This window comes from Cucumis sativus, chromosome 6, assembly GCF_000004075.3.
Source record: "Cucumis sativus cultivar 9930 chromosome 6, Cucumber_9930_V3, whole genome shotgun sequence".
Classification (NCBI taxonomy): Eukaryota; Viridiplantae; Streptophyta; class Magnoliopsida; order Cucurbitales; family Cucurbitaceae; genus Cucumis; species Cucumis sativus.
In genome coordinates, this window is record NC_026660.2 from 21,978,455 (window position 1) to 21,995,937 (window position 17,483).

General features: G+C 31.5%; 2 protein-coding genes across 3 annotated transcripts; one reads left to right on the top strand and one right to left on the bottom strand.

Annotated features, from left to right (window-relative positions):
• The first annotated feature begins 289 nt into the window (after positions 1-289).
• On the top strand, positions 290-4,615 carry LOC101220747 (BEL1-like homeodomain protein 1). Of its 2 annotated transcripts, XM_031887552.1 has the most exons (5): positions 290-374; positions 714-1,859; positions 2,515-2,915; positions 3,002-3,062; positions 3,589-4,615. In XM_031887552.1, exons 2-5 carry the CDS (start codon positions 1,008-1,010, stop codon positions 4,369-4,371), a joined length of 2,097 nt encoding a protein of 698 aa, XP_031743412.1. In that variant the 5' UTR covers positions 290-374; positions 714-1,007; the 3' UTR covers positions 4,372-4,615. The 2 variants fall into 2 exon arrangements, with proteins under 2 accessions (XP_031743412.1, XP_011657593.1); XM_011659291.2 differs by lacking the exon at positions 290-374 and having other exon boundaries at positions 479-1,859.
• Positions 4,616-9,807: 5,192 nt separating this feature from the next.
• Positions 9,808-11,385, bottom strand: LOC101203877 (E3 ubiquitin-protein ligase PUB23). Its single transcript, XM_004140218.3, has one exon. The coding sequence runs from the start codon at positions 11,211-11,213 to the stop codon at positions 9,969-9,971; it is 1,245 nt and encodes a 414-aa protein (XP_004140266.2). The 5' UTR covers positions 11,214-11,385; the 3' UTR covers positions 9,808-9,968.
• Between the last annotated feature and the right edge of the window lie 6,098 nt (positions 11,386-17,483).

Below are 17,483 nucleotides of genomic sequence, written 5' to 3' on the forward strand. Positions count from 1 at the left end.
TGCTTGCATCAAATCAATTCACAAAATGGAGGTCAAGTCACCTGGACAATCCCAAAAAGAAAAAAGGAAAAAAAAAAATCCATGGTTAAGATTAAAAACATATCCATCTAATCTAGATTAATTAAAATGTAAACTATTGATCAGGAATCAATTAAATTTCTATTAATCTTAATTTCTTAAAAAGATAAAACAATCTCACTACTTTATGGTGGGTGTGGGGCTTTAACAAAACAACCCCATGTATCTGTCTTCCCATACAATAAATATAATATTGTGTTATCGTTTTCATAAAAGTGAAGAAAAAAAAAAATAATATAGAAAATTAAAGCTGATAGGAAGATTGAGTTCTGACAATAGAGAGTTTGAATATTTAGGTATGTTTTTCTTTTTTATTGCCAAAGGGTAAGGAAAATATGTGTGTGTGTGTGTGTGTATATTTGTTGTATTTTTCAATTTCTCTTAATTTAATTTAATTTTTCTGTCTATATATAATCAGAGAACATTAAGCTTCATATTCTTCTTCTTCTTTCTTTCTTTCTTTCTTTCTTCCTTTCTTTCTTTTTCTCTTTGAATGAATTAAAGAGTTGCTTTTTTGAAGAATAATATTAGATCCGTTTCTTCTTCTTATGATAACCATTTTTTTTTATGTGCTTTATTACTAATTAATTATTATGATAAATTTTTGTTTTGATTTAACTAATTTCATTTTTCAGGACTCTTAATTACAATTACAAACTTCATCTATTTGTGAAGAAGCAACGTGGGGTAAAGCCCATCAAAGTCAATTATATTCTCTTATACCCAAAAAAAAAAGAAAGAAAAGATTTTTCTCTCTATTTCTTTGTGTTTTTGGTTTGTTGGTTTTTAGTTTTCTTCTGGGTTTTTATTTTTTATTTTTAAAGAAGAAAGAAAGATTTTTTTTTTTTTGTACGAAGAACTGACAAATTCTCTGGAAAAGAACACCGCTGACACCGCCACCGGCGGCGCCGCCGCAGTCTTTGATTAAGATGGCGACGTACTTCCACGGTGGTTCAGAAATCCAAAACAATTCTGACGGAATTCACACTCTTTACCTTATGAACCCAAACTACGTACCTTACTCTGACACCCACTCTCAATCTTCTCATAATATGCTTTTTCTCAACCCTTCATCAACTCACGCGCTTAACCCTTCCACTCTCCCTCACCCCCCGCCTTCCAACAACCACTTCGTCGGAATTCCTCTCCCCACCACCGACCCTCTCCGTCCTTCCTATCACGAAATCTCAACAACCCTCCATCCTCATCGCCTCCACTACAATCTATGGGCTCCTGTAGACCAACAACACCAACACCACCAACAACCCCTCCATGCCGACTCCGCCGATTTGACCTTCCGTCGCCCGACAGCTCAACAGAGTTTGTCCTTAAGCCTCTCTTCCCAACAGTCTTTGTATCGGACGTTATCGGCTGAGCAGGAGATACAAGGCGGTGGCGGAGGCGGAGGCGGTGGCGGTGGTGCTCCGAGTGGGGAGGAAATTCGGGTGTCAGGGAATTCGGGGACGTCGGTGTCGGTGGTGTCGAGTGGGATAACGGGGGTTCAGAGTGTGATATTGGGGTCTAAGTATTTGAAAGCGGCTCAAGAACTTTTGGATGAAGTAGTTCATGTTGGTAAAGCAAATTTTAAAACCGACAAATTTGGGGATGGGACAAAGGATAAGATGAAGATGAAGAGAGAATCAACGACTACCATTGGTGGAGGTTCTTCCGCCACCACCGGTGGCGGTGAAACTACTTCCAAGTCTGTTGCTGAGCTTAGTACTGCTCAAAGACAGGACCTTCAGATGAAAAAAGCTAAGCTTATTGGAATGCTTGATGAGGTACAAAAAAAAAGGAAAAAACTGTTCTTTTTATTATTCTAAAAGAATTGAACATTTTGTTTTGTTTTCTTAATTGTGAATGTTGGACGTAATTAGTTAATTAAACATCTTTAATTAACTAATTACTTCTACCCTTTGGTGTTGGATGAATTAATATGGTAGTCCGATCCTTTCATTTTCAATAACTAATTCCCTCATCTCATTCATCCAATTGCATAAAATTAAAAACAAATCACTTCATAGTTTATTAAGGTTTGTATGTTCATTCTCAACTTCAATTTTTACACTAAAAAAGATTCAAACTATATAGTGTTTGATATTGTTAGACCTAAAAGTTAAAGTGAGTGACACAAAAAAGTCTCCTTCCAACATGGTTAATTAATGATAAAATTTACCATCGTAAAAAGTAAAACATAAAGAATAGAGTATTAAACTAACATGATTTTGTCTCGTTGAATAATATTTCGAAACTAAGAATTATTACATAAAAAAAAAAAGAGTCATGTTTGAACCCTTTTTGGAGTGTCATGTCAAAACAAGTACCGTAAAGTAAAACTCTTCATGATATTTATTTCGTGCGATTCGACGATTAATTTTAGAAAGATGAGTTGTATATTATTTCTCATACTGATCATTGATTTTCAAAATGAATTAGGTGGAGCAGAAGTATAAACAATACCACCAACAAATACGAGGAGTAGTGAGTTGTTTCGAGCAAGCAGCAGGTTTGGGGTCAGCGAAATCGTACGCATCACTGGCCCTCGAAACGATTTCAAAGCAGTTCAGGTGCTTAAAAGATGCAATATGTGGACAAATCAAAGCAACAGGAAAAAGCTTAGGAGAAGATCAAGAGAATTGGTTGGGTTCGTCAAAAATGGAAGGATCATCAACAACATCATCATCAAGATTGAGATATGTCGATCATCATTTAAGGCAACAAAGAGCCCTTCAACAATTGGGAATGATTCAACATAATACTTGGAGACCTCAAAGAGGTTTGCCTGAACGTGCTGTTTCTGTTCTTCGTGCTTGGCTCTTTGAACATTTCCTTCACCCGTAAGTCTTCTTTTTTTAATTTCTTTTTTAATCAACATATTTTTGTATATGAATTACTAACATAGTTTCTATATTATTTCTTTTAGGTATCCTAAGGATTCTGATAAGATCATTCTTGCTAAACAAACTGGTCTCACAAGAAGCCAAGTATGTATGTTCAATTTTTGTTTTCCTTTGTGAAAATATATTAAAAAGAATCCGTCCGAGTTTTCTAAACTGTCTATAAAAAATATTTATCTACGTGCATCTCACTAAATTATTAAATTAATTTTTATACAAAAATGTACTAATTCATTTGTACGTTCTCAACATCTTGAAACAATACATGTAAAAACTACACATTGAAAATTCAATTGTGAATCCATTTTGAAATGGATAAAGTTTGTGAGGTAGTAGTTGTAAATTGTTGGATGCATGCATGTCAAAAATCACTCACGAAAAAATATTTCAAATTTGGATAATACTTACAGGCCGTTTGTATTGGACTCATTTTCATATATTCGATCTCTTCACTCACATAAGACAAAATCTTAAAAGAAAAAAAAAGTTGTTATGCAGTTAACAACTTGTAATTTGACAGTTTGATGTAAGATGCATCTAAACATTCATTCATATAATTGAGTTTTACAGTGAAATTGAATCTTATATATGTGTATTGAATTCTTTTTGGCAGGTATCAAATTGGTTTATAAATGCAAGAGTTCGTCTATGGAAGCCAATGGTTGAGGAAATGTATTTGGAGGAAATCAAAGAGCAAGAGCAAAATGGGGATTCCCAAGACATGATTAGAGGAGGAGGATCACAACATCAAAATAACAACAACAATAATCGTACTCATAATGATCCACAGTATTCCAAGACAGAAAATTTGATGAACAACAACCCTTCCCATTCTTCGATCTCATCCTCCTCAATCTTAGGAATAGGATCGACAACCGTGGGTGGCGGTTTCAGCCTCGTACCACCGTCCTCTGACAATAACATCCTCCTTTCAACTCCCAAAAAACCAAGAACAACCACTACCACCGCCGCCATCACGACGACAAACAACAACAACAACGTTGTCTCAGAAAACCCTTCCTCAGAATCCATGCTTCTAAGAGACATTGATATTGTTAATTCCAACTCATTCCCAGTTGGTGAAATTGGATCAACTTTCAATTCAGAGCTTTTAACTCCAAGGTTTCATGCAAATGGTGTCTCTCTCACTCTTGCCCTTCCTCATAACAATTCAGATCATCTCTCACTTTCACCCAACCAAACAAATTACCATCATCTCTCTTCCAACCAAAACCTTCACTTAGGTAGATCATCAAGGCTTGATATCACCAATCATCATCCTGGACCACCCGATTTCTCCGACGTCAATCCCACTGCCCCGCCCTCCTACGACCACGTCGATATGCAAACCACCAAAAGGTTCGCCGCCCAGTTATTGCCTGATTTTGTTGCATGAACGTCAACCCTATAAAAAGCATACTTTTTCAGTATATAGGACCATATATTTTTATGTGTATGTATTTATATATATACACTTTTAATTGCTTACTTCTTCATATTTTATATGGGACGAACTTAATTTGTACTATATATATAAAATGTCACACACACCTTCAGTAATAATTAAGTAGATATTGAAAGAACAAATAAATATTAGTGTGGAGAAATCATTAATTAATTTTAGTTTAATCATTTGTACTCTTCCTTTCTTTTTGGTTGATTTATTTTATTTTATAGGGACGTAAAAGAAAGAGTATATGCACATGCATATATATGTATGAAACCATGCAACGTCCAATAATAATGCTAAAAGCTACTCATCATATGTTCATTATGAAATAATCATACTGCTTATCACTTTTATCAAAATTAGTCATTATGTTTAATGTAAACATACTTCATAATAAACAAATATTATTTTAACTTTTTGTATTCATAAATTTTTTTAAGGTAGTAATTACATAAACCATTTTTAGTTTTATAAAAGGTAGACACAAAGATATTTTTGTAGATATAAACAAAAATTTTAAATTATAATCGATCTTATGGAATAATATACATCTATTTAATTCCTATCTACCATTTATCTTGAAATATTTTATGTCTCAAATCTCTAAATTTTCTAAATGAAAATTCCTCTTTTTTTCTTTTTAGATTTATTTTGTCTCTCTTGTCTCAACCACCATGTGTTTTAATTTTCTTTTAAATTTTGTGTAACTCTCTCTAAGAAAACCCCCCTTTTTTTTTGTTTCTTTCAAAGTGATAGTATATGGTTTTGTGTTAAAATGAATTAGCAACGAGAGAAAATTAGGGGCGTAAGTTCTCTTGTTTTTTTTAATGTGAGATTCTCAACATATTCTATGGTGTCTCAATGATCTTGATCCGTTTTCATTTTTTTTTATTGGATTTGATATCCATTTGAGCTTTTATGAGCTTTGATACCGTATTTAACAGTAAAGTTTCATGAAATGATGAATATTATAACCTAACATAAAATACAAAAAAACATCATATACTCCAACATTTTCATATGATTTTTTTGTATGTACCTTTAGAACATATCATCAAAACCACAACTCATTTGTGGATACAAATGTAATTCAAATATTAGTGTCTTGATATATTATTAAATCTATATCATAAGTCATTAGCAAAATATTTTAGGTTAATCAGTTGGTGAGTTAATAATGGAATTAGGGCAAGATGTTACAAAGACTCAAATCACTATGAAGCCATTTCTAATTCCTTAATTAATATTGAATTCGATTAATTTGTTGGATCTTCAACAAAATTTAAATCCAAAAATGGAAAGAAAGTTTTAATTTATTGATACAATGTTTGAATTTATCCTAACTCATACGTGAATTGATGCACTAGTACTTATTTGACGTAAAACAACCTTCTTTTAAATAAGGGTGTTCTATCAAAGGAAAAAAAACAACCATATTTACTAAAAATGTAGAGACAAAGTGAGTGTGTGTGAAGATTTTTCTCACACAACTCCTTTTATATATGGTAGTTTCGTAGTGTATTGAGATGAAGTCTATGGCCTTAGCTTTTCTAATTACATCATTAAGATTGTATTTTCTTAATCTCATCTAATATGATCTTAATTTAATATCAACATAGAGAAATAATTAGGTATAGCCTAGACAAAACCTCATTATATATTTTCTATTTAATAGCATCATCTTTCATCTCAAAATCAAATAACATTGAGTAAAATGACGCTTCTTTTTGGATTCACCAATTTGATTGAATCTCAATTTCATTTTATTGAATCGAATACCCATTTGGACTCTAAGACCATATGTGATAGTATGAGGTTTGATTCATCTCAATACTAACTGACAATAAATGAAATAACTCATCTATCTTGTAAGAAATTTAAGGTCCCTTAGTTTTTCTATTACAGGATTCTCAACACCCCTTCTTGAAAAGAATTATTATTGTTTTTTTTTCAAAAATCAAGTTATCACGTGACAATATATCGCTAGGGTAGGTTGGAGATGCACATAAAATATATTGATGTATCCCAACTGCATACTTAGGTTTTTTTCCATTAACATATTGGGGAGTGTTTAGGGTAAAAGGCGAGCTATTAATAGTCTAAGATTATTGTAGTTGAGTTGCAATATTTTGTGTTTGGGTATAAATTATTTTATTTTGGATTATAACAGTATGTTTTGAGGTGTAAATTAAATTACTTTAGTTTGATAACGAAATTAATAAATACTATCACAAATTTTTTTAAAAAAAAATGATAAATGTCAAATAATAAAACGGTAACAAATTATGAGTTTTTTAAATAATGTTTACGCTAAGTAATTGAATTTTTTTAAATAATATTCATTGCGAAAAGATGTGGTTATTATAATTTTACATCGTTGTTCCAAGCACCTGTTAGTGATATAAAAACTAAAAGTACCAGCAATTAATTTTGGTTTAAAGTAATTTTAACATGATACCATTCCAAAATTGCAATGAGCATATAACTTGAACAAAAGAAGAGCTATGATGTTAATAGTTATTAAAGACTTGATAATTTTAACAATGTTATATATATTGTTACTCTAACGTGGTTTTGTTCTTCCATCCCACATATTATAAAAAAAGAATAGAAAATAATATGTTAGATTTGTACATTTTAGATCTTAGGAATTGCTAATATAGAAGCTTTTTAATAATTTGAAAAGTTAAACCATAAAGTATTAATTTTAAATTTGATGACTACTTATGAGTTGAGAGCTTGTAGAAGTTTTTCTAAATTGAAGTTCGCTTCTTAGAACTAAACTCTTAAAAAATTTTAACCAAATAAATAAAATGATATTCTAACCTATACTATTTCGACCGAAGAGTACAAAATTCCGGATAATAACTTTGTTTGTTTTAGACACACCGCTGTAACTAACAACTATATCAAAAGTACAAAAAGAAAAAACTATACTAACAATTTTGACCTCATGTATAGAGACCCTATGCCGTATAACACATGATTCAAGTACCATTTTGATAGACAATATGTTTTCTATATTTAACTTTTACATGCCCTAATATCAATGGGAGACCACCAACATTGGGGTAAGTATAGGTCATCCTTCCTTCTTCACTCTTAATTCTTTTCTCTTTATTTTTTGATACTTTAGAAAATATGAATAAGAAAAGAAAAATAGAGAGAATGATTTTGATTAGGACTTATCCTTAGAATTTTGCATCTCCAAATACAAATTATATATGAAGTGGAATAAATTGAAATGAAAATTGTATCCAACACTCATTAGTCATATGTATGTATACAATGATAATAACAATAATTGGTCTTCTCTTAATTGATTTATAAGTGGTTTGTTAAGAATTAATTAGATGAGATGAGATGAGATAGGGAAGAGGGCCGACAGAGAGAGTATTATTATTAGTGGGGGAGTTGTACTGTGTTATGTTTAATAATGAATATAATTAAAGTGATTAATAATGTGATTATGGATGTGATAATACGTTGTAACAAATTTTAATAATTAATGAGTAAGCAAAGGGATATATATGGTTAATAGAAATGGAAAAAGACGAAAAATTACAAATAAAAAAAAGTGGGGATTTGGGTGTGAAGTCGAATCGAGAGTGAAGAAAAAATGGGTTTTATTCAACTTTGATGAGTTGACAGATTGGCATTGGAAGAAAACATAATAATATACATTCAATAATGTGGGGATTATCTGTTCCTTTGCCTTCTTACTATATTACATCCTCACATGGAGGGTCACCCCCTCCTTCCCTTCCAAACTAACCTTACATTACAATACTCCGCTTATGTGACGCTACTCATCTTTATGCAACTCACTCAATTGAAAAAAGTTACAGGAAGGTAAGCTTCATTGAAGTATTTATGTTAAAATTTTCATCGGTTATAATTTTGATAACACTTTAAAGTTAAAAGTTTGTAAGGTTATTGTTAGTATATTTAAGTGATGAATTATAATTAATAATATTTAATACTTTATACGAAAGAATCATACATTTGAGTTTTGTGGTTTAAATAAGTATGGTGATGTGTATGTTTATTTACTAAACCAAATTCAAATTGAGCAATTGTCTTTGTATAGTTCTATATATATATAAAAGAAATTACACACATATTTATACATCTATTTTAAACTTAGCTACTTATTCTACGGGTGTTTAATGTATGATGCAAGTATAGCGTTTAGTTGAGTTGAGTTGGTAATTGTTGTTTGGAGAGTTAAATTATTATTTGAAAATTTGACATTACAACTGTTTTTTTCTTTTTCTCTTAATGGGCTGGCTTATTGGGTCGTAGCGGAATTGGACCTGCATTTTCTTTGTGGATCAGAAACCGGGCCGTGATTATGGGCTTGATGGGTTTAAAACTGAAAGTAGAGAGTGTCTTACATTTGGACTTCAGTTATTCGGCCAAAATTGGGCCGGCCCATTCTTCAGTGCTTACACGGGCCCTAACTAACGAGATTATATGAGCCGAATAGAAATAACTCATAACAATTATGTCTAATATAGTAGTAGAGACACAATATAAATTTTAAATTTAGCATGTCTATTAGTTATAGACTATACCATTGATACAACGTTTTTTAGTTTAATAAGTTTTACTATATTTAGAGTACTTCCAAAATATTGATATATACTTATGGATTGGACTTGTAGGTGAAGAGTGGTGATTATTAGATGAACACAAAAATATGACATTTTAGATGATTTATAGCTTTTGTATATGTACACTTATTTAACAATAGTATGGTTAACTAATGAATACACTAGAATAGATATCGTGTTCTAGATAACTTATGATATGATGTGATACCATGAATTTACCAAACAAAAATTTAGTATATAATTAACCACATATGCTAACAAGAACAATAATCTAGATATTTTTTATGATAAATGTACACAATTTTGCCTATGATTCTAAGAATAAAAATTTGCTAGGAATGATCTTAGACCAAAGGACATAATCAAAATTTAACATTAATCCTAATAAAACTAGGGAGCTATCGGAAAAAGGCCACAAGTCAACTATACTTATAAATACCAATATGCATGATGGCTCTACATGGCTCTACAGAAAGGATGGTCCACTCACAACCAAAATTTTCCTACTTGCTACATTGCTTTCTCCGCTAACTTTAAGTAACCCACGAAACTTATGTAGTAAGCATCACATTGATGTTGATCTTTTTATTATCTTTACAACCTCTCCTTGCATTACAAATTTACAAATTTACAATTGTTCTTTGCATTACAAATTTACAATTGTTGTATTGAAAGGATTGTATACATATTTTTACTGTTAAAATTTTAACACCAACATAGTCGCTACCCATATACTCACTCATAACATGATTCAAAATACTTAGAATAGAAAACGGAAAATTAAATGGTATATGAATTCTTTTCAATTGTCAAATATTTTTAAAATCCCTAATTTGTAAGCAATTTTTGCTCATATCAATAATCTATGTGTTCAATGTTTCTACATGTAAAGAAAAGAAAAATGAAGAAAGAAGAACAAAGAAGGGATCAAGTGGATGGATAAGCAGACAACAAATGTGGAGGAATACAAGAAGAATTACTCCAAACCCTAGAATGCAACTTTAGTGTATCTCTTGCCTTCTCCCTTGTCTTCATACTACAATCCATTTGCAATACTAAACACAGCTTTGCCACCACCCCAACCTCCAACATTTCTTGCATCACTTTCGCCGATGCCGAAAACCGACAAATCGATGACAATATCCTCACTGCACGATCACTCGCCATGGCCGAAACCCTAAGTATTTTCTTAGACACAACCGCAAGCCCAGCCGCATGTGCCACGAGCTTCTCCCGCCCCTCCGCACACCCGCAAAGCTGATCCAGAATCACCAATCCTAACTCCGACCACCGCCTCTCGGTCGAATTCAGAAGCAACTCCACTAACACCCCAACTGCACCACCCTCGACTGCCTTCACACGATTCCTCCCCCACGGACAAACCTCAGCGAGAACCTTCAACGCCGATTTCGATGCTTGATGAGAAATATGATCATGGATCACACGAACAATTTCTCTAAGAAGTTCCCTCTCAATACTCATCAAACGAATTGGATCAGCAAGTTCCAAGCTTGATTTAAGCAACATTACCGCGTAAGCTCTAGATTGACAATTCCCATTTTGCAGAACAAAAGTAAGAGAGTTAATAAAATCAACATCACCATTTACGAGATTCTTGAGATGGGTTTGAGAGGATTTGATATGAAAGAGAATTTCCACAGCTAACTCAATAGAAGCAATATTATTACTACCACCACTCTTGATAACCATAGCTAGAAAATCAAAAGCCCCATCAGATTGAGCCACAAGATTGCGATTTCTCTCATTCTCCAAGGCAATAGCTTTAAGAGCAAGGAGACATTTATGGGTGGAATCAGGGAAACTTTGAGCTTGTTTAAGGATTTTGGCAATATGGGTTTTGTCAATAGGAGACTTTGGAGTTGGAATTCTTTCAATTCCATTAGAAGCATTGAGCGTACACCAAGATTGAATCAAACGACGAAGAGTATGATTGGGGGTAAGTAAATCAGGATCGGATGATAAGGGTTGCTTAGTAATGGGACAAACAGTTTTGTTGAATGAAAAAAGCCACATTTCAATGCTGGAACGATCGTAAGTGATACCGGTGGAGATAGTGACTGGATCTCTCATGAGTTGAAGGGAAATTGGACAAAGGAAATAGGAAGGGACTTCAATTTCACCATTTTCTTCTAAATGATCTTCCATTTTCATCTGATCTCTTTGTTTTTCTGGAACTGAACTGAATTAAAATGGAGGAACTGTGTGTGGAATTCTTGAAGATGGGAATGGGGAGTTTAGAAGAATATAAATGAGGGAAGAGAAGGTGTAAAGACAAGTTGATGATATCGATGATGACAATAAAGAAAAAAGGTCAACACACGGAAATTCGAGATTTAAAAAAAAAAGTCAAAACACGGAAAAAAGAGAAACATTGGGGAGAGGATATGAAATGAATGAAAGAGGTTTATATGTAATTGGTTGAAGTTAAAAGCACAAAGACAAACTATAACCTTTCCCAACATCTTGGAAAATACAAAACCAACTAATTCACCATATAAATCTTAAACCAAAATAAAATTGTTCAAAAAGAATAATTAGAATCAATCGAGGGTAAATTTTTTTTGGACCTATTTTCCTTATCTTTTTTAATTTGAATAAGTTCTGAGATGGGTATTTAATGGTGTCAACCTTGTGCATTCATTTGTCTATTAATTCATTGGAGTGTGTTCACAAGTTATTATTTTTATTTTTCTAAACGAAAGTAAATACCAAATGTAATTGGAAGCCACAAATATAATTTTGATAATCATTGAAATGTTATGTTTAAAATCCATTAAATCTTCATAAAATGGAAATTAGAATAATGAGAGTAAATTAAAATGAGCAAAGAAACCTTGGTAAATGAGATTAGTTAGGGTTTAAGATCGAAAGAGACCTTAGACATTATGTAAATTTGGAGAAAAAAAATGTTTTTAATTCCCTATATACTTTAAAAAGAATTCATATATATATATATATATAATTTTGGTTAGATGAAAAGGAAAAAAATAAATTGTCAAAAACGATGCGTGTAGTTTGCATGGCTGGCGCCGACCATCTCTGATGAGGTTATAATTCACCCACGCATTTCATGGCTCCATGCATTTATTATTTTCCTTCTTAAGTTATTTTATTTTTTCGCATTTATTGGGTCAACCAAAATGGCTTCATTTTCCTAATTTTTATTCATTATCATTTTAGGGTTTCCTTTTCAATTTCGTTATTTTACAAAATTAAGTTATTAGTAGTCTTTGATTCAATCCATATCTCTTGTTCTATTCTCGATTGATTGCGATTTTCTATTAATTTTAAACCCCTTTTTTTATTTATCAATGACTTGGGCTTTGTTGATTTTTCTTTATATTATCAAATATATATATACATTTAGTTGTTTGAATGGATTAGGAAAGCAACTGCACTAAAAGAAAATCATACACATTGAAAGAAACTTTCATTTATTTTATTGATAATAAACTCTATTTTCACACCTACGGTGAAGTTATTTATACAAAATAATCAGCTCAACTCTGGAATTGAGTGGCAGTTGGGTCTCATATGCGTTTATTTTGTTATTGTTAGTCTCGTTTGGATCGGACTTGACCTTTATAATAGATATTTTGAGTCATATCACAATTTGATGCGGTTTAACTATATATATAAATATAAAAGAAATAAGATCATGATTCTCTTTTAGAGATTATTCACTCTCTTTTAAAATCGTCAAATGAATACTATTTATGTAGGTTATTCCTTTAACACTTGTCTTTGGTTATTTGTAACATTGGCGGTATGAAGATGGTTGCTTGAATCAAGGGTTCCATACTCTAGTTACGTACATGTATTATTGTCGATGGTGTCATACTGATTCTAGGTTCGATAAGTTGGGGTCGTTGCCAACATTAAGCTTGTCGAGTTGGTTTTAGCATTGGACGGATGTGCTCTCGATTATTTGATCAGTCTTCAGCTAATTAAAACTCTGTTTTTTCTTTTTGAAACTCGTGCGTGTTTCTCCATGTCGCCTCTTAGTTTCCTTGAACTTTGACATATCCATAGGCTTTAGGTCTTACTAGAATAACCCTCGATAAAATATTATTCTTTTATAAAAAATTGTAAAATACAATTACTGTCTTAATTAACTTAATGTGTGTAAGTAAACAAATAGAAATCCTTAAAAGCTTTTCAATACTTCAATTATCTCTAAATACGTTTTGAAATAAAACACTAAAAGCAACTCAAATCAATTGAACTTTTATATAATCCATTACATTATTTACATTTGAATTGAGTTCATCATCAATCTATATATATATATATAACATCATTTTAAGTTGGCCAACTATCATTCAGATTTGACAACAATATTTTAAAAACCACATTATATAATCCAACTCAGCATATGAAAACTCCAATAATGAAAAAGACCTATATTTTATTATATGAATCAAAATCCCATCCTTGGGAATATAATTAAGACGAAAAAAATTTAATCAGGTACGTATAATTCTATATCTCTCTTTTGATAATTAATTCATCAAAAGTATATATATTTTTATAATAATGCAATTACAAATAAATTGAATGAGAAAATTAAAGTAAATTAAACAGTAGAGGATTTAAAAGTGAAGTAAACGATTTATTGAGAATTAATTTTGAGGTAGAGTATAGAGAGTTGAATAAAGTATAGTATTGTATAGGTGGAGCCATTTTTCTTATTTAATTTTGATAAAATGATCAATTGTACAAAGTTATTGACTTTAGAAAATTTAAAAATGAAGAAATGAAGAAAGGTCACAGTTGTCGGTCCTCAGCTTTCACATTATATAATTATTCAAAAATTGAAAGTCAGTGATGAGTGACAAAATTTACATCTTTAATATGTGTATTATCATCCAAAGGAAACCTAAGTCCACCATTGATTAATTCTTTATTGGGAACACTCAATTTGGACATATTAAATTTACAAAATTAAACCAAATTCATTCATAATTGTGAGGTTTGAATTTAATTTTGAATCTAAACTTTTCCTGGTTACAAATGGTTCTAAATCAACATGATTTCAAATCATTTAATATCTATAATTAAAATAATTTTATAAAACTAAAAATGATCGTTATAATTTATTTTTTAAAACGTAAAACTTGTTTTCAAATATAATATAATGAACTCAAAATATTTTGATACAACCAAATTTCATAGATGGTTTAAATATAATGAAAGGTAAATTAAGTTTATGCAACAATATAGTTGATTGTATGCTATAAATATATATGTTTTGATTTAGTAATATCGTTTTCGTAAGTATATATCAAATAAATAAAAGAAAAGTCATCAAGCAAAGAAAAACTTTATGAATGAGGAGACAATTTACTTCAATCCAATTATACAACAACTTGAAAAAAAGTTCTAAAAAAAAAAGAGCAAAGTTTGGAATTTGGTCAAAGAAATGGAGAAGTAGAGGGAAATTTTCTTTAAACACTTTTTTAAAGTTGAATGTAAAATATGGACCCACTCTTGATAGGGACTCCCAATTAAATACAGCTATATAAGACTTGTTTACATGTCTACATTTAATTTTGTATAAAACATCGATAAATATAAAAATAATAATTATAAATCTAAATGAACATGAAAAGTTTTTTTTTTTTTCTTTTTTACTAATTAAGGGTTAGTAGATTTGAATGATAGATATTACGATTTCTAGCTCAATCATATTATTCATATGTCAATAGAGAGTTATGATTTCATGTTTATTATGGATAGATTGATGCTTAAAGCGTAGAGTTTGTAGGGAAGACATTTCACATCTTCTTTCATAATGGACTTGCAAAGGATTGGTTGATTGGTCTAGAAGTCGAGATGGACCTTTTTAGTTCGATGACTTCATCGGCTTACACATTCTGAAATAATGTCTCGAGTGTTTTGTTTTCGTAGGTTTTATTTGAGATTAGGCAACTTTGATGGCATGTGAAAGTTTGAAGAATGATTGGCTGTTTTATTGTGAAACGGGCCGAACAAAAATTGGGATAGTATTTGGAAAGAGGCGGAAGAAGAAGAAAGGCCCAAGTAGTGTTGTGTTTGTGTTTAGGTAGAAAGCCCAAGTGATGAGGAGATGAGTGCGAGATGATTCTGATCATATGAAGAGGGCACTTTATGGTATATGGGAATGATGTGATTAGATTGTACAAAGCAAAGCAAGTAAAGTGGTGTCTCATCCGTGAAAATATTGAATCATGCCCACGTTTAGAGGAGGGCCGCCGAACGGACAAGGACCCGACCCACTCCCAATTGGACCTCACCGCCTCGACCCCCGATCTCAATTTTCTTCCCATTGCCTCTATAAGGAGAAAATGGAACTTTATTTCTCATCACCCACTCCACTGCCAAACGTAGATTAAGACCTCCTAACTTTTAACAAAAGTGATTTTTGTATCACAGTACTATTGGGAAGATTTTGTTGGATATTGGGTCAGACATTTGGTCCTCTTTTTTTCTTTTTTCTTTCTGCCAATTTTATCTGAAATTAGTTGTGTGTTATGTTGGTGATTTTTCAAGGATGTTTTTTCTCCTCACACTGCGCATCCATTCTCACTGTCGGCCACACCCTTCCTTTATCCATAACCAAATTCACAATAAATACTTCATTCCTTCTCTAGTTTTTCAATATATATGTGTGTATATATATATAAACTCAATTTCAAATAAAAACCTCTTTTAAAAAAAAGAGAATATATGCTAATAATTATCGTCAAGATTTAATCTTTTTTCATAATTCTCATAATATGAAACTATTGAGAAAGCGTTTTCCTTTTTTTGTGTACGGACAAAGAAAAACAGGGTGGAGAAGATTGTGGAGATCTAGGATTGGACAGAGACAAAGGACATGGGATGACACCACAGCCTCCTTCCTTTCTTTTATATTTTCTTTTTTAGTTTTTTCCTTTTATTGAGGAGGAACGAAATCAATATTATTATCTATATATTCCTAGACAATTTCCATTTCCACGTGGAATTTCCACATTCGTACAAACTAGCTAAGAATTGAACGACGCTTTTCTTTTCTTTTGGGGAAGCAATATCCACGAGGCTGTGACTGTCCCAAAATTCGAGCTGGGGGTGGTCTCGCCATCATGGTGGGCTCGGTTAAAAGGGTCTGGACCACACCGCACCAGGGAGGGCATTATCGTTTTAGCCTTAGCCATAAGGGGGAGATATTCGAGTAAAAATGGCTCGTACACGTGGCAAAAGGTGACTCGTAAAAACGATGGTTATTATTATTGGATGGATTCTAAAAACAATATTCTTGATTTTTGGCATATGTTTGGTTTCATTCCATGTTTGTTTGTTTTTAGAGTAAATGTAAGGTCCAATCAATGTAATAATGGAAAGCAGAAGGCTTATGATGGAAATGGGAATAATCACCCCCTCCCCCCCTCCCAAAATAATAATAATAATAATAATAAACATATATATTTATATATTATATGCTTTGTTGGACAAGAATCCTCTTCCATTCCATTCATTCAAAAATCTTTTTAAATTTTAAATTTCTTGGAAAAGTTTCTTTGTCTCAAACCAGCATTGGTCCCATCGCTTTTGCTGACGTCCGTCTATTTCTTACCAAATTCTCATCTCCTTTTAAATTCCTCAATTTTAGGCTCCATTAAACTAATATTATGATTTTGTCATCACAACCCTACATTCTTCTATAAAATTTCCATACCACATAATTATTTTTAGTGCACGTACGAAAGAAGAAGCCGAGTTATAAAGTTGGGAGAGTCTATCAACTTTTTAAATTCCATAGTGTAAAATGTAAATACTTAATAAAACATCAAACTAATATCTTTTACTTGTGAGGCTATAAACATCTTACCCAAACAACCAGTGGATTAATTCTTTCAATTTCTTGCGCACAAAATATGTTTTTAAACAGTGTTTACGAAAACCAATGAAAGTATATGATTAATATAAGAAGTTAGTTAGATATAGAGTCTAGAAAGTAAAGAGTTAATTCATGTTTTTTTAGTAACGATCACATGAGTTTAAAAGAAGTTAACCGTGTAACTTTACTCCCAAAATTGTCAAAGTGAGCTTAGCTTAGCAATAACTTACATGACTTTCCACCTTAGAGGTTGGAGTAAGTTCAATCTCTAATTTACATAATTATTATACTAAAAAATTAGTAATTATAAATATAGGAATTAGACTCGTAATATTTATAAATTGAAAAAAAAAAAAAAGAGATTTAGTTCTCCATATCTATTAGTATTAGATCATATCACTGATAGAAGTCTATCACTCAATATATATATACCCAAACTTCACTCCTCATATTATTTAAATAGACATTTATCCCGTTAGTTATATTATAATTCTGTGAGACTAATACACTGAATCTTCTAAAATGAAAAAGAAAAAAAAAAACCCTACCCATACATTCAT